This window comes from Hippopotamus amphibius, chromosome 4 (genome assembly GCF_030028045.1).
Source record: "Hippopotamus amphibius kiboko isolate mHipAmp2 chromosome 4, mHipAmp2.hap2, whole genome shotgun sequence".
NCBI lineage: Eukaryota > Metazoa > Chordata > Mammalia > Artiodactyla > Hippopotamidae > Hippopotamus > Hippopotamus amphibius.
Genome location: NC_080189.1, coordinates 159,587,918 through 159,614,483, shown reverse-complemented (window position 1 = coordinate 159,614,483; position 26,566 = coordinate 159,587,918). Strand labels below are relative to the sequence as shown.

Sequence of the window (26,566 nt, the reverse complement as noted above, 5' to 3'; positions counted from 1 at the left end):
GCTAGCTGGAGGTGCAGATGCTCATGTCATGTTCCCCAGGACTTCTGAGCTCAGTTTTATCTGCATGGACTCTGAAGGGTAAATCAGTGCCCCACCTTAAAGGGAAAGACTGAATTATTTTCTTAATCTCCTCTCAAAGAAAAACTCAAATTTTGTTTAAAACAAGGAGCCAAAGAACTGACTGCCTATTTTGTTTATTTAAAGGAAAAACAATTGAAGCTCTGAATCTTGTGATTTTTAACTTAAAAAAAAAAAAGGCAAAAAAGCAAACAACCTCTTAACATGCTACTGTATGTTCCATAAACAAAGAAAGCAAAGAGGCCAAGTAGAGGTGTACAGGACAAGACATTACCTCAGCCTGGGCCAAGCAGGGATTCAAGTAATTTACTTTTTTGCAGCCCAGTGGCGGAGAGTCTCTTACTCAGGTTGCTAAAGGGAGAATGTCACAACAGAACTGACATCACTCCCTTCTCCAAAGCAACAAGGCATCTTGAAAGCTCAACTTCTTGGTGAAGTTTTATGGTTGGTGGCAGGATTTAGTTCACCCATGTGAAAAGACAGCTCCATCTGCGATGAAAACTCTTCAAAGGAAAACCTCCCCTCAACAGTCTTACTGAGAAACTTCAGCCAACACATAATCAAATTCACTTTTGGGAGAAGTCTATCCCAAAATTGTGCAGTGGGAAGAGAGGTAGGTACAGTTACCCAGCCCACATTCACTGCTTTCTTCCTTGTTTGAATCAGATGGTAGTTGAAGAGAAGCTCTCCTGCATTCATCTTCTAGGCCAGGAAAGATGAACAGAGGCAAAAGTGGGGTCCTGTCCTTCACAGATTCATTTTGGTTCTGGCAAATTGTGGGCCATAAGCATCCTGTTCCCACTGTATGCACTCTGGGATCAGACAGAGCTGCTCTTCCAGGAGTCAGCACCCATGCTCATGTCTGTCTTTCAGTTAAATCTCCTTGGTTTAGTAACTGTAAGAGATTAGAAACAAATCTGGAATAGTTACCAGTGAATAACAGGAAAAATAATTCATGCTAAGTGAAAGGTTTACAGCTGGGGCTAGGGAATACACTACAGAGGTGAGTCAGAGACAGCTAGTTCCAAAGCAAGAGACGTGCACATACTGATAGATCTCATTTATATACTGGCCTTGGGACAGCACTCTGACCACCTGATGATGCTGGTATTTCCACTATGGCAGTAAAATATCCTGATGATAATAATAATAATAATATCCTATAAGCCAAACTATTATTTGTGTAATCACATACTCACTAGTCAGTGATGGAGGAATCTATAACCACAGGGAAATCAGAACTGGTGAAACCAAAAATCTTACATCAGTCAGTTAGCCAAGGTACAAGCTGAAGGCTCAAGTTGAAGTAAAAGGAATGAAGTTCTACATGAGAGCTACAACCCACTCATGAAAAATCCAGGGATTTCCTGGGCTTAAAATACCTTTCCTGTGATGAGGGAAGACAAGCCTGAGAGTCTCCAACAGGGTGGCAGCTACTGTGGACATTCTACTCTACATTCAAGGTTCCTGTTGAAAAGTGGTTTTGTATAATAATTGATGAAATGGGGTTCCATTTTATTATAAAAAGAAAATGAGATGGGAATAATAGAGTGAAAACTGAATAAACATTGAGTTTATTAAGATCTAATCAGCTCAATTCTTGAGCTGGAGATATATTTATTTGGTGATCTTAATTTAAATGAAGGTAATTTACATAGTAGAATTTCATGCTATGGGATTTAAAGAAATTTAAAGAAAAATTTAAAACAAGAGAAAGAAACCACAGATTTCATGTAATGCTGTGTGGTAGAGATTAAGAATGGTATGTTTTTAATCTAGATGTTTGCACTCAAACTTAGCAGTGGAACTTTATGAGAAATGTTAAAGAATTTGTAGTTTCTGTTTTCCTCTTTGTTTTATTTGGGAAATATTCTAAGATACAGTCAAAGCTAGCTGGCAATCACTTATATTGGTTCTTGAATTCAAGAATGTGAAGTCAGTGTGGCTATGGAACCCCATTTGGGATGACCTTTAGTCACAAGAGGTCAAAAGCCCTGGGGTCTCAGCTGGGCCTGTACAATGAGTCCTCTGTCTGATTCTCAGAAGACCTGGCCACACTGAGGGAAAATCAAAATTGTCCAATTTGAACCATCTGAGTGAGAGTTAACTTGTAGTTTTTCATATATTTTCCATGATAATTTCTGATACTTGATTTGGTTGTTCTCTGATATTCTTGATAAGTTATTTTTATTTTTAGAGCATATTTACAGGAGTCCAATTAGAAGTGCATCAGTAAATTCTTACAGGTCTGATCTACAATGCATGGTGATCTTTAAAAAACAATTTGGAATGGGCATGTGTTGTTTTAAGGGTTGCTATTGCCTTCTCCTTCTCTGGCATCTGAGAATAATCCCTAAGGAATCAATATTCCTCACTCACTGCAGGAATGGGCAGTTAGTACCTAGACCCTGGATGAAGAAGAGGATGAAGCCTGGAGCATTTGGGGGCTTATAGCTTGAGAAAAATGAAGGTATTGGAGGATGTGATAAGCCTACCCTGAGAAGGAAAAGGAAGGGATGAGCAGTGGAAATGCCTTGATGAGAAGAAGATAATAATGGTATAGTAAAGACAAAAGAAGTGGGCTCAGACAGAAGCTGTATTTGTAAATACATAAGGATCCATGAGGAAAAAGTGATAGTGCAGGGTTTTCAGCTACATCTAAGGACAGCACTTTCCTCTTGTGGTGTTAATATTTTTCTATTGTGTCTGAGGCTTCCATTATGAAACTGGGTACTTAGCCCTTTGTGTTCTCCTGAGGTGAAGGCCAAGTTTTCCTTCATTTTTGTTTTTTGTTTAAGGCAGTCTGTGTTATTGTGTCTGCCTGAGGCTGTGAGTGAGCATCGCCCAGACAAGGATACTCAGAAGCCAATTTCAGGTTCAAGAGAACAAATGTGCTATTATCAGACTTTCTACATACACAAATCTGACCATGTCATACCCCATTTAAAACCATGCAGTGGCTCCCCAGTGCTCCCAGGATAAAATCATGTCCTGTAACACCCTTCAAGAGAGGAACTAGCTTGTCTTTCTTGTTCTCATTTTTCCATTCCATGTCCATCACACTCAACCCTCTGTGTTTCCATATTTGGGTGTGCTCCCTCTCACCTTCTGCCTTTGTACATATTGCTACCTTTACACCTGTTGAATTTCTTCCAATCCCTCCCACTTCTCCATCAAGATGATTGCTATTCATCCCTCAGGTCTCAACTTAAACTCTAAAACTTATTCCCCGACTTCCCCCTCAAGACTAGCACTACCACTCTGTGTAAAAATTGCCAGTTTTATTGACCTGTTGCCTTTCCCATTCTAAACTCTCTATACAGCACAACTCCAGGGGCACCATTTACATAGCTATGGAGTTATAAAAGGTAGAAGTCCTAACTCTGACTGTAAGCTCTTTGAGGCAGAGATTGTATTTTGTTTACTACTGTGTTTAGTACCCAACAGAGTGCCTTGCACACATCAGGTACATAATATCTGTTGAATGAATTAAGTCTTTACACATCTCACATTTATTTGGGGTAATAAGGAATGCTTCAATTAAAAAAGGTATTTAGCAGTATGGGAGATAAAACCTCCAAAGTTTCAAACATAAAAAAAGAAAATGTTGAGTGGTGTGGACTGGTATGTCAGAATAATAATTTGTACTAGGTACAAAGAAAAAGGGATGATTTTCCTGAACTATTTCAGAGCAACCCAATAGTTAAAGTATTTCTTTTATAGAAATTTGCAAGCCCTAATGAAAAAACAGATCTAGGCCATGATCAGTAATGGTTGCCAAAACTTTTACATAACGCACTGGTCAATCTTGAGATCAGTAAGAGGAGAACAACCAAGTATCATGTGTCTCCTGATGAGCTGTAGTAGGAAGCAAGAGGACCACCTATGAAATATTCTTGCCAAGGGGAAAAACAAACAGGAATGTAATCAAGCCTCTAAATGTAACTATCACTTTTTAGGAAAGCTATGGATAGAGAAATATATCAAACAACAACAGGAGTCAATCAGCCAAAATCAGAATGTGGGAAATTCTACAGGATAAATAATCCAATTCCTTAAATAGACAGCCATACTGAAAAAAAAAAGGGGGGGGGGGGACTATTAAGGATAGAGAGATTTATTCACCAAACGCAATGTATAGGCTTTGTTTGAATCCTAATTCAAACCAACCAACCATAAAAAGATATTTTTGAGAAAAAATTTAAAAGGCTAAGAGTCAGAGGATATCAATAAGTTATTAATTTTGTTGGGTATGATAAAGATATAGTTATGAAAAGATATTTATCTGTTAGAGGTATATACTGAAATGTTTACAGATGAAATGTGTGTGATTTGATTTAAAATACTCCAGTACAAATAAAACCAACGGCAAGCAGTAGGAAGGAAATAATAAGAACAGTAGACAGTTAATTGCTGAAGATGAGTGATAGGTACATGGATTCATTATACTCTTTTCATTCTCGGTATGTATACTCTTTGAAAACTTCCTTAACAAAACTTTTTAAATAGATAAATGAAGAGGGGAAACAATAAAGGAAGGCTCTACAGGTGAGACATGTTCCAAAGCAGTTACCAGGAGAAGGTGACTTAGGAAAGAACCAATGACACCAAAGAGCAAAAACTTTCAATATATCATATGCAAGACTGAGAAAATGATGAATACAAGGAAAGGTCCTGGCAGAAACATTAACGTGCATGCCCAGAGCCTTCTGATCCTGGGTATCCTCAGAAATATTAAAGAAACATCGAGGCTATTCAATATAGGATGCAGAGTCATTTGAATGCTCTAACAGCAGACTGTGGTCTAAAGGTTATAATGAAAGGAAAAATGAAAGATACTATAATACCAAAGCCAGGATATACAGGCTTTGGCAGAAGCTTATGCATATGAAATGAGCTCATGATGAAGTCATCTACCTGCACGACATAAGGCCAATAAAATATCCTAAGATTCTAGAAGCCCAACTGGTTTTCATTCTGTTTTCTGGGTCAGAGCCAAAAAATACAGTAAGGGGTGCTTACAATCAACCTCTTTGATTTAGATGATGGTTCTCACTCAACAAGCAACTGGACACATTCCTATATGCCCAGTTAGTTCAGCCTGGTATCTCTGAGACAACCGACCCTAGCAAAATGAATGATAATTATTTTTAATGATTTTTGTTACTACCTTTTTTGATGAAGGACCACTGTCCCAGGATGTTATTTTCTTTATAAAATAAAAGCAGCATCCTCATCACAAGTGAGGCAAGAACAGGAGGAGCCGATCTCATTAATTAGGGCATGTGTATCACGGAAACTAGAGCTGAGAGTCCCAGCTGTGAATGACCAATCTCCCAATTTGGGAGACCCTAATACTCAGGTTCCTTTCAAAGCTGGACTCATGCTTAGCTTAAGGGAAGATAGTCTAGTCAAAGTTTCCAAGAGAGGGAAACTGGAGAATTTTTTCAGATCTTCTGAACTAGATTCCCAATCATTTTCCACATTAATTTCCACAAAAACAAAGTAAAGGCAAGAGACAGTTTTACCTCCTGTGGATTTACGGCAGTTAAGACAGAAACCTCATATGACTGCCTCCCTGACTGCATGGTCACCAAGTGATGTGTCACATCAGGCACTGAAGACAGAGGACGTGGGGATCCTTCAGTGAGCACCTCTGAAACAGCAGAAAAATGTTTCAATGCAAAGTGAATCCACAGATCTACCTACCTTCATTATCGTCTCTCATTAAGAACTCTTAAAACTGTTCCCCGAAAAACTGAATCCCATGTTCCTGTGTTTCTTCCAAATTAATTTCTGCCTGATAATCATTATCAGTAAATTTGGAAAGTATTACAAAAGGGGGATGGGAAGAAAAGACTAATCGATATAACAGTTGACCATTTTTCAATGTCAATTTAGAGTAATATAGCTTTAGCACTATTAACTGGATTAAAATTACCTATGACTCAGGGAACCAGAGCCAACCCTTAAAGCGGTCACATTGATGGAAATAGAGCAATACCTGCCAGTCAAGAGCTTAAGCCTGGCTCCAAAGTTCCTTCTCATTGTCTCTTCCTCCCTGGAGACTTTCTTCCTTAGTATCATTTATGAAACAGAAGAGGTTTATTGTGGAAGCACACTCTGGGCCTTGTAGGCTCCATATATAAGTTACACAAACATGGTCTTTGTACCCAAAACTGACTGAGTGGGATATGAGTAACAAAAACAGATCTCAGACTTATTAAGTGTTCATCAGCAGAATCACCATGAAGATCTTCTGGAAACTGCTTACATATAAACCACTTAGCTCTCAAATAAATTAACAGTATCTTCTAAGGGCTTTCTACCTTATATTGCTCTTCCAGGATACCACATAACTTAATGTTTGCTTATACACTATCTTCTACTCACTCAATGTTGCTTCCCATATGTAAGTTTTGACTTCTCAACTAGATTTTAAGGTCCCTGTCTTCTACTTTTATCTCTCCCATGGTGCCAGGTACACAGTAGGCACTGAATAAATATGCATGCTGACCTCACCTGTTAAGTTTTTCAGAGAAGAGGGCCTGGCCTGTGTAACTTGGGTGAAATTTCTATACCAGAGAGGAGCAACTGTTTCCTAGAGAGCCCTTTCTTTTCTCCAGAAGATATGGCTTTTGAAGGTATGGAGAAATTGCTTTAATTCTCCTCTGTAAAACCTGGTTATGTGCTGTTTAAATGTTTTAAAAGTTAAGTTCTTCCATAACTGCAATAGGAAAGATAGAAATAGTTGGGCTAGGATGCTAGGATTATGGATAATTTTCTTCTTAAAACTTTTTATCTTTTGTTACATTATCTTTTCAATGAAAAAAAAGTTTAAAGATTCACTTATTCATTCCAGAGATTACACAAATGCTATTCAATCATACCATTTCTACTCAAAAGAAATGAAATTAAGTAAAACCTCCATTTTGGAGACAACCCCATTCCTTAGTCCCTAGTTGCAGCCCATTTTCCCCCAATAAAGGAGAGTTGAAAGTCTTACCATCATCAACTCCTAGGATAGAATTGGTATTTGGTAGGTTCAAGGACTCTCCACCAAGGCTGGACTGAGAATTCATAGACACCAGGTTTTTACTGGTTACTGAAGCCTCTTCAAGCAAACTACTGCCCATTAGTGGCTCAGCTGCACAGAGAATAGGATGTGAGAGACATACAGCAGTCAAGGCTGTGCCTGGTCCCATTTTCCTCCATGGGAAGCTGGCCTTTTCTTTCAGAACCAAAAGTTAGCCTGTATCTTGGATGCCACCTCCTATTTCACTTACTTTTGGGAAGCAAAAATAAACCTAGAAGGGAAGAGTTGAGCCTCATGGATAAACACCCTTGCTTGTGATCAGCATCTGGATAATTAACGTATGAAATGATGGCTGCATCCTTAGAAAGGAGTATTTAGAATAAAATAATTGATTAAGGAAAGACATAGAAAGGAATAATAATAAAAAAAAGTATTATCAAATTTAAGTTAGGGTAAAAAGGGAGTCATGACTCATAAGTAAAAAATGCTTACACCCCTGTCATACAGAAATCTTCGTCACAGTGACACTCAAATGCTGGTTCATGGGTCAGCACTAGTTACCATCAAACTCACTAGAGGAATTTTTAAAACCAGAGACTCCGGGATTTTCCCACCAAGTAATCTCACCTACCAGGCTGTTTTGTTTTGCTGGCGGGGGCGGGGTGGACAAGCGATACAAAATATATGTTTTGAAAGCTTGCAAATGATTTTACTGTACAGCTACATTTAGAAACCACGAGTCCACCAAATGAGACCAGTCTCTCTGCCCAAAATAGAATCAGAAAATTTCCCTAGCAGACAGGCCAGTTATCTGGCTTTCTGAACCCCCAAGATACAGCCCTCCACTATCCCCTCTTCTCCTTACCAGTCTGTTCCTGCTCTTGACTCCCAGCTGCTCTCATTTGCAAGTGATGCTTTCTCATGTGCACATTCCTGCTCCCACTCTGAGAGAAGGTCTTCCCACAGACTTGACACTGATGTGGCTTCTCTCCTGAAACAAAGACCAGGTTAAAACGGGGGAGCCAAAAAGACAGGGTACTTTCCTGACAGCAAGAGAATGAACTCAAACCCTAGATGGAGAAGCCCAGAGGAATGTTAAACTAAACATTGAGAGGCTGCTCCTTCTCCCATTCTGCACCTTCCCACAGCCTCTCAACCTCTGGTACACGGGGGACGGCTGCAAGAGTACACCAGGAGGGCTTAGCACACTCACTGCTCCCAGCCTCCAGTACTCTCCAGACCCACTGTACTGCTGCTTCCACAAAACAGCCTCTCTGGTATAAGATCATGGTAGACACACAGAATATTTACTTCCCTTTTCAGATAGAGTCTTCCATGGACCTCGAGGACATGCACTATCCTCAAGGATTCCAACCCTGGATTCATAATATACCTTTATCCCATTTCCTGCCACAACTCTCAGTCTTCAACGTTCACACTGGTGGTTCTTCTACACAATGATCTGAACTAATCCCTACGTCCTCAAGTCTGAATCCCTCAATTTCCACCCCACCTACGCAGACAACTTAGAGCAGGGTCAAAAACTCATGCCTACAGGGGACTAGTAAGTAGCAAAATTAAGTGAAATGACCAGAAAATTTTCCAGAAGAGGCAAAATCTATAGAGCCAGAAAGCTGGTCAATGATTGCATGGATCTGGGGGTGGGAGCAGGAACTGACAGCAAAGGGGCACAAAGGAATTTTTGATGTGATACAGTGTTCTAAAACTGGATTGTGGTGACGACTGTACAATCCTATATATTTTCTAAAAATCACTGATGTGTATACTTACAATAGGTGAATTTTAAGGTATATGCATTATAGGCCCAAAAGCTGTTAAAAGATCACTATAATGGGGGGCTTCCTAGGCGGCGCAGTGGTTGAGAATCCGCCTGCCAATGCAGGGGACACGGGTCCGATCCCTGCTCCAGGAGGATCCCACATGCCGCGGAGCAACTAAGCCCGTGCGCCACAACTACTGAGCCTGTGCTTTAGAGCCTGTGAGCCACAACTATTGAGCCCATGTGCCACAACTACTGAAGCCCATGCACCTAGAGCCCACGCTCCACAACAAGAGAAGCCACGGCAATGAGGAGCCCGCACACCACAACAAAGAGTAGCCCCTGCTCACCGCAACTAAAGAAAGCCCGCGTGCAGCAACAAAGACCCAACACAGCCAATAAATAAATATTTATTTATTTAAAAAAAAAGATAACTATAATAGATTGAAATACAGTCAATATGTAGAAACACATGAATTCAAAATAATACTAATGAGAGAGAGAGAAAAAGCAGTGAAAATGACACTACTAGAAGTAACCAGAGCACCAACTTCTTATTCTGAAAACAGTTGAATTACACATTTATCCTGCCTTTCGTGCACAAACTACCAAAGAGCCCTAGTTGATAGAGACCCCATTATACAGAATTCCAGCTAACAAATGTCAATGAATGATAGAATCAGACAGTAACATTTTACAACCCTAATGAAATAACAAATTCAGGCATCATTCAGAAATGAAACCATAACACAAAAGGTTGCTAGGGAAAGTTACAATGTAGGGATCAGGCTGTTACCACCTGAACCAACTAATCAGTTTTTTTTTTGGCAACCAAGCTCTGTGTGCCTCCTGATGTAATGCAAAATGAAACATATACAACCATCTCTAATACACCCTTGGGACTTCCCTGTTGGCACAGTGGTTAAGAATCCGCCTGCCAATGCAGGGGACACGGGTTCGAGCCCTGGGCTGGGAAGATCCCACATGCCACATGCCACAGAGCAACTAAGTCCACGTGTCCCAAATACTGAGCCTGTGCTTTAGAGCCCGCGAGCCACAACTACTGAGCCCACGTGCCACAACTACTGAAGCCTGAGCGCCTAGAGCCCACGCTCCGCAACAAGAGAGTAGCCCCTGCTTGCCGCAACTAGAGAAAGTCCACTCCCAGCAACGAACACCCAACACAGCCAATAAATAAATTTATTTATTTTTTAAAAATGTGTGGTTTAAAACAACAAACAAAAAAACAACAAAAAAAACATATCCTTGCCAAAATCTTTGAACCTTTGAAGCTTCTAGGAAATATAGGGGAACAAGTTAAATGACACAAAAGGAGGCAAACCAACAAATCTAGAATGTGGGATGAGCTATAGGACCTGACTGACTCTGTTGTGCAATAAGTCTATAGCATAAAAAACAAAAAGTAACTTTAGATATAGATTCAAGACTTACTAGCCAAGTGCAATGACTGGACCTTTTTGGATCCTGATTTAAACACTTCCACTTTTAAAAGACATTTTTGACACAATTGGAAAAAAAATTAAAAATGGACTGGGTCTAAGATAAAACCAAGGAGTTATTGTTAATTTTGATAGATATGATAATAGCATTATTATTATATAAAAAAGTATTTTTTTCTACTTTTATGCATGTGTGACAAAATTTTACATAATCAAATAAAGAACAGTAAAATAAAAACACTCTACAAGCCAAGCAAAACACATCTGGAGGTCTACATCTAGCCCACAGGCTATCAGTTTGCTACCTCTGCTTAGAATTTATCATATTAAAAAACTGCTCTACCGCAGGGATCTCAGCTCTGAAACGCATATCCCTTATTGATTATACCTCTCCAACTCCCTTGCTCCCACTAAACTGCTTTGCTGTCTTCATCATAAATAACTTCTAGCTCCTTCTCTCCATTCCTCCCATTCTGGCTTCCCTTCGCTTCCCATGGCTAGCCATTTTAACAATTACCTGATTCCATTCTAGAATCTTTCTCCACTTCGAGTTCACGTCTGCCTTGGTAAGTCTCTGCTCTGAATAACTCCTTGGACCATATCTGATGTAACTTATAAAGTACCCAGTGTAGTGCCAAATAAATTTGTTGATTTCCTCAGAAAAAGGTCTCAATTAGAAAGCAGTTCAATGGCTCAGCTGAAAATAATAATAATTAGATTTTTTCCCCCTTGATTACATGACCCTTTGAATGCAAGCATCAAGGGCCTTGATTTCTGATTCTGTCAAGATAGGGAGGAAATGTTATGGTGAAGTTTGTTTCTCTTTAGATTTCCTTTTATCACTGCCCTAACTTTTCACCCTTTGGCTCTCCATCTTCCCTGAAATCTATGAATGGCACAGGTTCTAGTACCTGAGTGAACCACCAAATGTTTTCGAAGACTAGAATACTCAGCAAAGGAACGGCCACATCCTTGGGCTTCACAAAGGAAAGGCTTCTCTCCTAGAGACAGAAAATGAGATAAAGACTCAGTCATCTGATGAATTGGCTATTATTCTCTTTTCCCATCAATCTTATCCTGTTTCCAATGACTTACTCTGATTTCTTGAATTCACGCTATATAATTTCAACCGGGACATCTAGCAGGTGTCACCTCTCAGTGATCTCCTAGTACACAGCCCCCCAGACAGCCCTGCCCTTTTCTTTAGAGTGGCTGCCTCTGGGCATAATACTTCCTTCTCCCTCCTCATGGGCTGAGCCCCAGCTGCACTGAGCTACCTTCTTCAGTGATCCCATCCCTTCTGAGGATATCAAGAAAACAGTGTATATGCCCTCAGGATTCACTTTACAATTATCTTTAAGATTCAGTTTCTAGATCCATTTAAAAGTACAGATTTTTAAAGGTTATAAAATAGATATTACATAATCCCATCTTATAAAAGCAAACAAATAAAAACTGCTGTTTAGTTAGAGGTACACAGAAAAATCTGTCACAATGTGTTAATAGTAGCTATATCCTGATAGTGGTATTATGATTTATTTGTGCTTTTCTGTAATTTCCATTTTCTACAGTATTACTTTGTTATTTTAAAAATCAAAGATACATGGTGAAAACTGAATAAGGTCTGTAGACTAACTGACAGTACTGCTAAGTTTCTGGTTTTGATATTGTACTATGGCTATATAAGATGTCACTTTGGGCAGAAGCTGGGTGAAGCACATACAAAACTCTCTACTCTTTTTGTGTCTTCTCATGAGTCTATAATTATTTCAAAATAAAAAGTGAAAAAAATCAGAGATGCAATCTGTATCTTCCAAGGGTCATAACCTAGTAAGAGATAAATGTATTTGTAAATAACTTTAATATAAATTCCTGTATAAAAAAGTGCTATATATGCATTTATAAAGGGGAGGAACTCTTATTGTGATAACTTTTTTTAAAAGAGAAGCTGAATTTAAGCTACTCTTGAAAGATGACAAGGATGAAAGGAAATTTCAGGCACAAGGACTAGTATGAACACAGCCTTGAAACTGAGATCACCCAGAGCAAGTTCAGAAAATGACAAGTGTGAAATAAGTATGTATATTGGTCTTTGCCCCTGGTTCCTGATACAGAGCTCTTAAAACTCTTGTACACAAGGGTCCTAGGAGAACTTTCTGCTCTAACATTTAGTCTTGGATCCTAGCTCCTGATGCAGAGCTCCTAAACCCCTTTCAATTTTAAGTGATAAGAGCACTAGGATAACCTGTGGTTCTAATATTTGGTCTTTGACTGATTCCTGACACAGAGTTCCTAACCCCTTAGAATTTTCTGGGTGATAGCAGTGTCTCTTGTTCTAATAAGGTGACTTTTGGTGGGCTCCTGGATGGGGGCTGGTCAGCAGAAAGACCAAGCCATGATTAGAAGCTTGAGATTTTCAGCCCTAACCCCCACTTTCCAGAGAGGAGAGAGGGCCTGGAAATGGATTAATGATCAATCATGCCTACGTGATGAAACCTCCATAAATATCCCAAAAGTACAGGGTTCAGAGAGCCTCTGGGCTGGTGAACATGTCTATGTGCCAAGAAAGTGGCACACCCCAACTCCACAGAGACAGAAGCTCCTGTGCTTGGGACTCTTCCAGACTTCACCCTATGTATCTCTTCGTCTGACTGCTCACCTGTATCCTTTATCACATCCTTTATTACCTAATAAAGTGGTAAACGTGTTTCCCTGAGTTCTGTGAGCTGTTCTAGCAAATAATTGAATCCAAAGGGGTGGGGGGGTCATGGGAACCTCCAATTGGTAGCCAAGTCAGGCAGAGATTGTGAGTAACGTGGGGACTTGCTACTTGCAACTGACATCTGAAGTAGGTGGCAGTCTTGTTGGCCTGAGCCCTTAACCTGTGGGATCTGATGCTATTTCCAGATAGTTTCAGAATTCAGTCAAATTATAGACACCCAGCTGGTGTCACAGAGAATTGCTTGGTGTGGGAAAACACATCTGGTATCAGAACTGTTATGAGTGTGATAGTGTGAGAGAGTAAAGGAGAAACAAAGAAACTCAGCAAGTGAGGCTGGCATGGTGACAATATAGGAGCTGGGCCTTGAAAGAGGGAGTAGCACGGCTCTAGATTATACTGTTCTTCCAGACTGTATCCCACAGTTTAGTGTCTGTGATCTTCCAGTGGTAACTTTTGGGAAAGTATATCTGTATACTCACAGTAACCCCAGAATGCTGGGCACTCAAAACGGTGCCGAATGAATGAACAATATACTCATACGTATGACAGAATAAACGTCAGGAAAACAGAAAACTCGAGTTAATAATTAAGGTTAAATGTTTAACAAGATGAACTCAAGAACCTCAGAAAAAGAAGATTTCAAAAAAAACTCATCAGAATCTAGTGGCAGGAATCTCTTCATCAAGCTGGCTTATTAGGTGAGATGGCCCTTCTGTTTGGAAACTGAGAGGATGGTGATTTTGCTGAGATGAAAAAGAAGAGGTTCAAGAGGCAATGCTACATAATGGTTAACAGCATAAGCCACTTAACCCTGAGTTCAAATCTTGGCACTACTACTTATCAGTATGGAGAAGATATTTAAAATCTCTGAGAATCAGTTTTTTATCTATAAAATTAACATAATATAACCTCAGAAGATTATTTTGAGGATTAGAAGAAATGATACAAGTTAAATATATTAAGCACAGTGCCTGGCACACAGTAAGTCCTCATGGTAACCCACTAAAATTGGCAGCTTTAATTACTACTGTTACTACTAATAAAGGTCTGAGGTCAATTTTGACATATGAGATAAAATAGTTGTCAACACTTGAAAATAAAATCCTGGGAAGAGCTTTGGAGTCAGATCAGAATTCAAATCCCAGCTCTACCATTTCCTGGCTGCAGAATGTTGGGCAAGTAACTTAACTCTCTAACCTTCTGTTTCTCCATCAATAAACAGTATCTAAAGCATAAAGGTACCTTGAAGATTAAATGAGATAATGTGTATGTGTTTGGTACATACTAAATCACCTCAATAAATGCTAACTTTTATCATTACATTAATTATTGAGATTCAGACCTGTGAAGCATCCAGGAAGAAATGATTAAATTGAAGCCTGAGATTGCAGTGAGCACATCGAATGACATAGGAGAAACCCAACGATCAACAATTAGATTAACAAGGGAGAGCTAGCAAGAGTCAGAATGAAGACAGAAAATCAGGTCACACTCTGAATAAAAGAAAGCATTTTAAAATATGTTCAGTTTTATCAAATGCTACAAAGATGACAACTGGCACAAGGATGAAAAGGTTACTGAATTGAATAAGACACAGTGAATTCTACTACTTTCCTTAGCTATTCAGCTAGATGTTTTTCTTGTTCTTTTATTCAAACTGCTTTCTTGGAGCAAGAATAGTTTACTTTTTCAAGAAAGAGCTGAGAACAGAGCTCTCCTGCCCTAAAACATATCCAGCAGTAATGTCAATCTAAAGGGAACCACAGGGACATTCTCAGAACAAATATGGCTTCAGCTTGGGTTTCACTTTTTAAATACCGTTTATTTGTACCTGCTGTCATTTTAGCAATGCACGAATAAACAAGGAAGAGAAAGTAGCAAGAAAGTGGGAAGAAAAGTTACACATTCTACAGAAGTAGTCTGGGTTCAGTGATTAAGCTCTGGCAAGAGACTTAGCACAGCTGAGCCAAGTGGCTTGGAAAGTCACCCTTAAACTTTTAGATTAAGAAGTCAGGATATTTTTATTTTGCTCCTTTGATAATTAACATGCTGTTTGACCCAAAACAAGTCACTTCTCCATTCTGTTTCTCAGGTTGTGAGGCTCTAACAAAGTAAACTCAAAGTCAGGGATTACGATCAGCGTTTGTGTTTCCCCTCACCTTATCCCATTTTAGTGCCTAGAACAGGATCTGTGTGGTTTGTGTAACTCAATATATGTTAATGACCAAAATTACAATTGTGTAATGTTCAAAGATATTTGGAAAGGCTCATTTTGTCCATTTATCATCATATTATTGTTATCAGAGAGGGTCTTATATCCCTTCCTGCTTAAGGTTACTAGAGACAGCAATGAAACTATTCTCACACAGAGGTGACAATACACGTTACTGAAAGAACTGAAAAGTGCCATGAGGCACTTGAAAAAAAGAAATTTCATCTTCAGAGTTCTAGCACCATCCCAACCTTCATCTCCCAAGGACAGCCAGCAAGCACTGAGCCAAGCAGTAGGCAGCCTGCAGGAACGCCAGGGTTGCACACACCTGTGTGGATGCGCAGGTGGTTCTTCAGGTTTCCAGCTGTAGTGAACTGCTTACCACAGTTAGACTCAGGGCACATAAAGGGCTTCTCCCCATTGTGGGTCCTCATGTGTACCTTCAGCCTCTGCAGTACATAGAAGCTTTTCCCACAACCTGCTGCAGGGCAGATAAAGGAGCGGTCGTTTCTGGGGGGAAAAATATATCACATAAGCAACAACGCCTGAAAACTCTCTTTGCTAGAGAGGACAAGTCAAAGCTCCTATTGACTCTCCAGGTAGACAGTAAATCCCAAATCTAGATGTATCAGAATCACCTGAAGTCTGTTAAAACTATAGATGTCCCACTTCTTGAAATACTGATTTCATGGGCTTAGAGTGGAGCTTAAGCTTATGTATTATTTTTAAGTTCTCCAAGAAATTATTATATTTTGTGAAGAGATTTGAGAACTCTTGCTCTAAGACATTTAGGTGCCAAATGTTTTATTAAATATTTGTCAAGAACAAGGTAAATGAGACAATGCAAATGTTTCTATTAAAGAACAAAAGACATCTTAACCACAAGTGAGCTGGAGCCCCTGCTTTCCTTTAATCTGTGATGTGGGGGGATGTCTGTCAAGTTCCTTCAGAAGCATCAACATTCTTGAGCTCCAAGTACGGAATCTCGGGTTTGCTCACCGATGAGTTTTGAGGTGGTACTTAAAGTGAGCTGGCCACACAAATGTCCGGTCACAGCCTTCAACTGTACACTTGAGCTTCTTCTCCATTTGAGGAAGGGGCCCAGAATCTTTGGGTTGCCCATCACCAGAACCAAGGTGGACATTTTCTCCTGTAACAGAGTCACATATTTGTAATCTAGGGAAGGATTCCGCTCAGATACTTTGGTTCAAACAATAAAGCTACTCCTAGCAATCATTAGTCACATACTGATTTTCATCTTCTCCAGCTCTCTCTGCATTCAACAACAGAAGTGAGAGTGCTCTACATCCCCATCCACTAACTCCACAGAACTACAAAAAGCCACAAGACCACGCCTCTTTGGCAAATGTAAGAAATGTCCAAAATGGTTTCATATCAAAAAAGAGTTCAACTGACTTTGCATTACAGATTGCTGAAGAAGCAGGTATGTCAGCACCAGGAGTGGGGTCCTACAGAAGATGACTTAAAGATCTAGGTAATAAAAACTTGTATTTTAAGGAGGAGCAGCCAGTCTGGCTTAGTTGTGGACTTACAATAGTAATTTCTTTTGTAGATGGCCATCCTTAGATTTCTATCTTCTGAAGTCAATTTGGCTGTTTCTATCATCCTAGAGAATAAGAATCACCTTCTAATTTCCTGTACCACCTCTCCTTAGTTACACAATATTTATGAATGCAAAAACTCAGCTCATTTTAAAATTTCTAACCACATTTTTTAAAAGCTAGATTTAACGCCTGCTCAAGTTTTTTGTTCAACAGAAAAAAAGGAGGGGAGGAGAGGAGCATACAGCGCAGTGACTTCCTTAAATTTAAGTGAAATCAGTTAACTAAACCTTTAAGTAAATTCCAGAGTAGCAGGTGGTACACCCTTTCTTTCATTTTCTTCAATTCATAGTTGGACATCAATAGAGAAAAACATCCACAACCATTTAATTCTGCTATAAACATATGCAGTTTATCTTTCCACTACACATATCTTAGGAATAAGATTCATATTTCCAAATTTCCCTCTCAAAAGCCAAGAGCAGGACAATATTTTATACCTATCACTCTCCCTGGAAACTGAGAGTTGATCAAAGGCAGTTTCTGCCCCATCTATTAATCTTATTGTCTTCCTGCCCTACGTTCTCCTTGCTGTACTTCACCAAATGCTAATCACAAAACTGCTCCAAAGGTCAGAGCGGAAACTAAGATGCCTTTTGCTAGTTAATATTAATTAACTTGTTCTTTTAAAATACTGCCCCACATAGTTTTTTTGTTTGTTTAATTGAAACATGGGTAAATTTTATACAGCACAGAAGTACATACACTGTAAGGAAAATTTCCCACTAATTACTAATTACACTAATTCCCACTAATTAAATCCGGCTAATTAATTTCTAATGAAAGGTCTGTAGAAACTCATGCTAATCCAGAGATTTAAATCAGTGACAGTTGGGGATTCATGCATTCAATTTTGTAGATACCAATATAATAACAACATTGATATAATAATAAAACAGGGGGAAAAACTCCTTAAGAAAAGAATGAGTTGTCTTGTATTTGAGTCATTATAAAATTTCTCAAAGAAGTGCTCCCTAAGTTACTTTTCTTTTGAAAACAAAGCACTGTTTACAGAAGACAGATTAGCTTAAAATGACCTCAGCCAATAATAGTTTTGGAGGTCACCTGATGAACTGGTCCCTGACACCACCAAAAAAAAAAAAAAGAGAGCAAGAGAGAAAGAAATTCAACACCTTGTATTGCACATGTTGAATAACACTGTAAATACTTTAAAGAGCCTACAGTTATGTGGGCAAGGTCTTTGCACTTGGGATATAATTTCCAGTGAAAGTAGTCCTGTATAGAGCAGGTCAGTAAACTTTTCCTGTAAAGGGCCAGACAGCAGATATTTTTGGCTTTGAGGGCCATATGGCCTGTCACAACTACTCAGCTTTGCCACAGCAGCAGCCATAGACAATTTGTAATTAATGGGCATGACTGTGTTCCAATAAAACTTTATTTACAAAACAGGTGGTGATTTGGCTCTTTGCTGATTCCTGATATGCAGCATCATATACAAAATTAAAATAGTTCTGTATCTCAACTTAGATGAAAGTGATAGTATACTTGTGGTAATGATAGCATGTACCTTATCTCAATAATCTGTTGTATTACCTTAATCGTCACAGGTTAATGAGAAAATACAGAGACAGATCTAAAACAAAAAATAATATGGCATGCTACACAAGCAAAGCTTTTACAGTGGTTTAGGAGTGGTCTCAATAGAGCCATGGTCCTCAAGCTTTAACATACATCATTACCACAATGAGGGCTTACTAAAAACTGTCAAGTCTCTGATTCGGTAAGTTGAGACCTGATAATTTGTCTTTCTAAATTACTGGTGATGCTGATGATCCAGGGACCACATCTTGAAAATTACTGGATAGAAAAAAAGTGGCACAGAGTAAACAGAACAGGCATGCTGAACTCAAAAGAAACCACACTATACCCTATTTAGATATTTACAGGTCTTCTGATGAACTGGTTCCACCCTCCCTGCCCCGCCCCCCCCGCAAAAAGCAGCACTGTGGTAGCTACTAATCACTAAATCATCATGAGCGGCAATTTAGTTTCAGCAAAACATTATCAACTGCCACATTGACTTAATTTTACTAGTTTTGTAACTTTATTTCTATTAATTGATGAAACTTTTGATTTCATAATGGTGTAAAAGTGCTAAGTATAAGGAACATCACAATAAAAACAATTCAAGATAACACCAAGACCTGAGAAAATTTTTTTCAAAATGTTTTCCTTTAAAAGGGGTTTGGGGGGCTTCCCTGGTGGCGCAGTGGTTAAGAATCCACCTGCCAACGCAGGGGACACGGGTTCCAGCCCTGGGCCAGGAAGATCCCACATGCCGCAGAGCAAGTAAGCCCATAAGCCACAACTACTGAGCCTGTGTTCTAGAGCCCGCAAGCCACAAGTACTGAGCCCACATGCCTAGAGCCTGTGTTCACAACAAGAGAAGCTACCACAATGAGAAGCTCGCGCACTGCAGCAAAGAGTAGCCCACAGTCGCCGCAACTAGAGAAAGCCCAGGAGCAGCAATGAAGACCCAATGCAGCCAATAAATAAATAAATATATAAATAAATAAACAAATAAATAAAAGAAGGTTGGTATACTATTTAAAGCTGACAACTGAGAATGCTAGTTTAGTTGATTCTGCACATGAATCTGGCAAGCCTGAGTTATTTTATAGAAAATAAGACGAATAATTTACACATTTCTAGCCTTGTGCTCTTACCAATAAAGTAATATGGATTATGGCAACTCAAAATATAGCCACTGTGTTACCAAAATCGCTGCACAGAATACTGGAAAGGAATACACCACAGGGGTCTCACCATTGCTGCTGGTTTTTGCATTCTTTGCCAGTTGTGCACGGGTAGCAGCAATCAAACTGTCATGGGCCAACTCCTGCACCCGGAGGAACCATGGGATACTACTGTCTGTGCTCTCACTGGAGAGGAAATCGTTCCCTGAATCCTCTGCCTCATCTTGTACAAATACTAAGTGTTCGGCTGAAGAGCCCAGACCTGGAAGAAACAAGAGGATATATGAAAGTTAGTCATCAAGTAATCCTTTGATTGGCCCTGGCTCAGAAACTCTCTGTGTCCTAATCAGCTATTCCAGACTTTCACCTCTCACCTCAAGCTTCTGTCTCATACAAGATTATCACCTTTCCACTCCCAGCTGATAGGCTGGTCTTTATCTTACCTCCTCCCGTTTCAGAGGCAAAACTGTCTTTCCTAGCAACCAGACTAACCCTCACCTCTAGAATCTCAATCCCATCTTTTAGTTACCTCCTCTCTCTCAACTTCAACCCATTCCTCCTTAATGGCCACCTTACAGCTTCCCTTTCAGCCTTTCAATACGTCCAAGCTCAAGTCTCTTCCATCTTTTATTTTAAGAATAGAAAATCTCAGGTATGTCTCTAAATATCAGCTTCTCACCTGTTCCTTCAAAGTCATGTTTCTTGAAGTTTCTTAACTTCTAACCTGTGTATCTACTTTCTCACCTGCTGTCCATTCCCCATCTCTTTAACCCTAGGCTCCATCTCTACTACCTCAATAACAACTGCTCTTGCTAAGTTCACCAGACATACACTTCCTAGTTCTCACCTCGCTGGCCCAATATGTGGTATTTGGCATAATTTTGTGCCTTTTCTTCTTTAATATGTTTCCTCCCTTGGCTCCCCCCACATCATTCTCATTCTGTTTTCTTGAGATCCTGCTCTCTAGTGGCTCCTTCCCATTCTTCTGTTACCCTCTTTAAAATGTTTTTTCAGGGTCCCAGATTTGCCGTCTTTTCTATTTATGCTCCAGACTACTCCTGAATCAAAGAATCCATGCTCATTGTTTCAAAACACTTCCTGAATACTTATAAGCACTAAAACTACTTACCTCACACCAGACCTCTCTAGAACTCTGGATTCCTGTTTTTAACTGTCTAAAGGACACCTCCTCTTAAATGTCCCTGTGAAATCTCAGTATTGACGGGCACAAATTAGAACTAATCACTCTCCCCCAGCCCTATTCTTCCTGTGTGTACTATCTTGGTGAATGACACCACTTAATTCACCAAACAAGAAATTTCTGAGTCATCTTAGAGTTTGCCTTCTCCCTCTACGTACCCAATTGATCACTAAGTTATACCAATCCTCCAAAATAATAAAATAATAGTTTCTTTTCATTTTAAGAATAAGTTAACTATTCCCCACCCCCCCATTCCCCCATTTTTTTTCCTTAACAATGAGCAGAGGTCAGAAAAGGATAAAGAATACCTGCTCTTGTAAGGTTAAGAAGAATAAAAGAAGTGCTATCACTTGGCTGTAGATCTTGCAACAAGCTAGGAGACTCTGGAGTGGACAAAAACTCCGGAGACTTCTGTACAGTCTGAGCCCTCGTCTCTTCTCCGTCTGGACCCACATTCACCTGAAGGCTTCTCAACACAGCCGAGGAAGGAACCTCCTTGGAGGAATTAGTATGATTTGGAGTATCATCTAGTAAAGGGAAAATACCACAGCTTTATGTAGCACCTATCTCCAAGGAATTCACCATTTTGATATACAGCACCTAACACCCTTGGTAACATCCCTTAGTATCTAACACCCTTACGGAAGCAGACAGTATTTTCATTTTATGAATACAAAATCTGCCTCAGAAAAGAACAGGGAGTGAAAGGCAGCTAAAGCTCTAAAGGGTGTCAACCAAAATGTGAGGGGCAGACCCCTCTGATGGTTGGTAGTAACTAATAACGAACCATCCACATTTGAACATTTTAGACCTTTGTCCTTTTGAGGCCCCAAATCAGTATTTTCCCTTGAAAAATATACTTACACAATGAATATTAACTCAAGAACTGGATCTAAATTTTAAAATATTTTTCTTGGGAAAAGATGCCTCTGTTTCATTTTTATAACATGTATGTGACAGTTCTGGTGAGTCATTAGGGGAAAAATCACAGCCTGAGATATAACTGAAATCGTATAGAATCATTAGTATGTTTCATTATGATTCTGGGTTTATACCAGATGTAAAGAAATAATTCAGAAGACTTGTTTCTAGAACTTTATTCTAAGGGAGGGGATGAATTTCCAAAGGTTTTAGTTGCAATATAATGAGGAATTGCACTACAGTGCTAAAGCATCCAATATTTTCAGGGGATTCATTCATCTTTACAGAAGGCAGGTTACATTTTTTTCTTCTTTCAGGGAGATAACAGGTAAAAATATAGAAATAAAGTGGAAGCCTAGGGACAGCACTGCCATTCCAAAGCCTAATGAAGTTGTACAACAAAGTGAATGAATTTAATGCCACAGAACTGGTTAAATGGTAAATTTAACTGATTAAAATCGTAAATTTTATTTTACATACATTTTACCACAAAAAAACTGTTCTTAAATAAAGTTCATAGCACCACTGTTTGTCATTAATACAACACTGGAAAATAACTACCTATTCATCAGCAGTGGCATGGAAAAAGAAGCTGTGGTACATTCATATAGCAGAATACTAGACAGTAATGAAACTAAACAATCACAGCTATACACAAGGATGAACCTCACAAACACAGAGTAAAAGAAGAAAGGTACAAGATACATTCACAGGACTCCACCCCCTTTAAGTCCAAAACCAGCTAAAATTAGACTTCAGCGATTAAACTTGGAAAATAAAGCACTAATTTTCAAAAAATTGAGGACAGTGGTAACCTATGGAAGAACAGACATTGTCTCTATCAGGGAGGAACCCATGGAGGGCCTGGAAGCTGGCAATGTTCTACATCTCAATTGGGCGGTGCTATCTCCTTTATAATAATTCTTCAAAATATATATATCCATATAGTTTTGTGCCTTTCTGTGTCTATCACACATCCCAGCTAAAAAGAAAATATGTAGGCTATGCATGGAATGATCCACACCTATTTAGGAAGGAGGGGAATGAGGCTAGGGAAGTATGTACAGATACGTTTGTATTTGTAATACTGTGTTTCATGAGCTGGGAGGTGAGTACATGGGTTTTCATTCACTATTATCTATAACTGGTTGTCTAAAATATTATAAATCCAAATTAAAACTAAAAGAAGGTAACGAAGAAAAGAAGATGGATGCTTGTGTTCCTGCTTTCAGTTTCTTTATTACTGTTAAAATATTGATTCAATAAATAAAAATTGGGAGAGAAAATTTAGGAAAAAAAGCCTAATGAAGACCATATTAACACACAGAAATTTTCACGTATTGAAAATCCACAAGGATTTGGAAAGACTCCCAACATACCAGTAGAAAAATGGGAGTTGAGAGATGGAAGATGTGGGAAAGACAGGAGCTAGATAGAGAAACCTTAAATCAGCACTGGTTGAATATATCTGCCCTTAAGTCACTTCAAAAATCAAAGAAAAAAGAACACCACTAGAGGATAGTAACCAGAAGACTTTATAACAAATAAATTGTCACCAACAGGTGACTCTCCCCTGATTTAATATTAATATTCCAAATTTTAAATACTTCAACTTCCGGAAAATAAAGAATTCACTGCATCCAAAAATTATGTTTTCCTTGCTAATAGTCAAGTGATAGGATCTCCTTCTTCTCATCCAAAGTTAATCTCACTACCCATGCTCTGCATTCTACTTCCTCCTACCTGGAGCCTCCTCACCAATTATCCACTCTTTCTGTTTTCAGCTTCTCTAATGGGCTCTTGCCTCCTAGCATAAAACCACTCTCTAATATTTCAGATCTTAAAAAAAGAACTCTTTAATCTACTTTATGTCCTTCTCATTTTCCTTCCCATAGCAAGACAGCCTTTAGAAAGCATAGTTACTTCCACAACTACACTTATTGTGCACTGATACCTCAACCCACTACAGCCTGGCTTTCCACTCCCTATCCAAGGAACAGGTCCTGCCTAGGTCAACAATGACCTCATTGACCCTATCTCACTGGGACAGTCCTTGTCTCATTGGGCCTCTTAGAAGCATTTGTCACTCTTGACTATTCCCTTGGGTTCCAGGCCTGCACTCTATGCCAGTCTTCCTCCTATTGTTCTAGCCTTTCTTCCTTCCCTCCTTCACAGGCTCTCCTGCCTCACCCTACAGGGAGTTCCATGCAGTTCTGCCCTGGCCTCCTTTTCTTCTCACTCTCACTCTGTGGGTGTTCTTATCCATTCCTATGACTTAAACTACCAATGCAGGCAATTCCCTGGTGGTCCATTGGTTAGGACTCCACACTCTCACCGCTGAGGGCCCGGGTTCAATCTGTGGTTGGGGAACTAAGATCCCACAAGTCACATGGTGTGGCCAAAAAAAAAAAATTTTTTTTTTAATAAATAAATAAACTACTAATGCACTTAGGACTCCCACGGTTGCTTTTTCTCCATGGGTCCTAATTTTTACAGTTTCCACTGTCAGTTATACAGTCAGTTATCCTATTCCACCAGTACCACAGAGGAGGCTAAGCTCTTAAGACTTGTTTATCTTACCTATGGTTATTTTAACTTTTACCTGGTAACATTAGCCGACTGCATTCTGAGGCCTCAGTCACTGGAAGGAGGGACAAGCAAGTAATGTCTTTAGCTTCTGATTCTACTAGCCCCTGTCCAAGTGGGATGGATGTATTCTGAACAAACTGTACCAGGAGCTGGAGGGGAAAGGGGGGATGTGGAGACAACAAGTCATACAGGTTGTTATGAATGGGTCTAACCCTCCGAACTTATCGAAAGGCAATGATGTAATTGTCTTGATTGCTCACTACCTCAAACTTATTCATAGAAAAACTAGATTAACTACAAAATTATATTTTAAATTATTTTTAAGTGTTCTAGATAAAACCTGAATTGTATAATTAACTTCTATCACTTTCCAAAAAACAGAGAAAGGATAATTATATTTTTAAATGGTGGCTATTATAAATTCAACTGCATTATACTGATTATATTTTATAAAGTACTGTTCTGTGTATCGGTGCTTTTAATCCTCACTATAATTCAGTAAAACTGAACACGTATTTTAAAGATAAGGAATCAAACTGAAGACACTAAATGACTAGTCCAAGGTCATCTCACTAGGTAGGAGCAATGTCAGTTTTCATACTTAAGTAACATGATTCCAATTCAGTGATCTTTCCACTAAGCAATACAAATGTTCTAAAATTAAAGCGAGAAAAATGAATAAAAAAATTTAAATGTTTAAATCCTCTCATCACATTTAAAAAGAAAACACTTTTAGATATATATAAACATAATTTAAAAATGGTTTGTTGTAGTAAATGTTTACACATGTATACACGTGACATATATACAAAATAAAATTTGTCATTATATAATCGTGTAAATGTATAATAATTTACACTTATTTAAATAACAAATATAAAAAGTCATAAAAGGTAAGAATTGAATTTTACATTTTTGAGAAAGTACTTAGTAATAGAAAAATAATAAACTAGTAGTTACACCCAAAACCATATGGCCCACAAAGCCTATAATCTTTATTACCTGGCACCATTACAGAACAAGTTTGCTGACTCCTGAATTAAGGACAAACTCTGGAATATAGCTCACCAAAAGAAAAGGAAACCAGTTGCCTGGGCTCACCTCTGGTTTGGATTCTAACTCATCTGATAACATTGATTCAGCTTCCAAATCCTGTAGCTGTTCAGGGGACAGGTTAAAATTTTAATTCGGAGTCAATGACACCTTCCCGTTATGCTCATATTCCTCTAGGGAGTGCTATGCTTTTCCTGTAAGATGCTGTGCTGGGTGGGTAATCAATTTAGCCTAAAAAAGGAAAAAAGAGAGCGAGAGAGAGAATTCAGAGCAGTAGGAAAATATAGCTAAAAAAAACAAAGCCACTTCTTTACATATCCAAAAATCACAACAAGCAAGCAAATAAAGAATTCAGCCCAAAACACTTGTTTTAAAATAGAACAAGCCCAACAGATATCAAAACCCATAAAAAGCTGTACTTTAATGTAGCATTTCTAACAATCTATTCTAGGAACATAGATTTGTGGTTGCCAAGGGGGAAGGGGGTGGGGGAGAAATGGATTGGGAGTTTGGGACTAGCAGCTGTGAACTATTATATATAGAATGGATAAACAACAAGCTTCTACTGTATAACAGGGAACTATATTCCATACCTTGTAACAAACTACAATGGAAAAGAATATGAAAAAGTATATATATATACACATATACATGTATTGATATAACTGAATCATTTTGCTGTATAGCAGAAACTAACACAACACTGTAAATCAGCTATACTTCAACAAAATAAATTTTAAAATAATTAAATAAATAAAATAAAAAATAAGAAAAGGTCTTAAGTATGGGAAAAGCTATATGCCCAAAGAATTTCACCTTATCATCTGTGATAACAAATAACTGTAAGCAACATATAAATACACATATATATTCAATTAGGTAACGATTGATTATAGTATGACACTGTCACTTAAAAATACAGTTATGAAAACAATGCAACAAAAAATGCTAACGACATTAAATTACAAAAACAAAATACAAAATTATACACCTGCTGTTATTAAAACTAGTTAAGATAAGCACAGGAAAAAAGTAAAAGGAAATTCACATAGCCATGATAGTCGCTGTATTGGGTGGGTGGCTGTATTGGGTGGGCTGGTGTGATATTTTTCTTTCCTTAATTTCCCATTTTTTATAAAAGGTAATTATACAGTCAGTCAAAATTTGAACAGTGT

General features: G+C 38.7%; 1 protein-coding gene across 3 annotated transcripts; it reads right to left on the bottom strand.

The window, feature by feature from the left end:
* Positions 1-175: 175 nt before the first annotated feature.
* On the bottom strand, positions 176-25,579 carry ZNF410 (zinc finger protein 410). 3 transcript variants are annotated; one of them, XM_057730295.1, is made up of 12 exons: positions 25,440-25,579; positions 24,352-24,487; positions 21,137-21,355; positions 19,698-19,889; positions 16,288-16,438; positions 15,617-15,798; positions 11,266-11,355; positions 7,980-8,105; positions 7,085-7,225; positions 5,607-5,734; positions 5,101-5,203; positions 176-973 (listed from the first exon to the last, which is right to left on the bottom strand). In XM_057730295.1, exons 1-11 carry the CDS (start codon positions 25,470-25,472, stop codon positions 5,135-5,137), a joined length of 1,467 nt encoding a protein of 488 aa, XP_057586278.1. In that variant the 5' UTR covers positions 25,473-25,579; the 3' UTR covers positions 176-973; positions 5,101-5,134. The 3 variants fall into 3 exon arrangements, with proteins under 3 accessions (XP_057586278.1, XP_057586279.1, XP_057586280.1); XM_057730296.1 differs by lacking the exon at positions 5,101-5,203; XM_057730297.1 differs by lacking the exons at positions 5,101-5,203; positions 7,085-7,225.
* Positions 25,580-26,566: the final 987 nt, after the last annotated feature.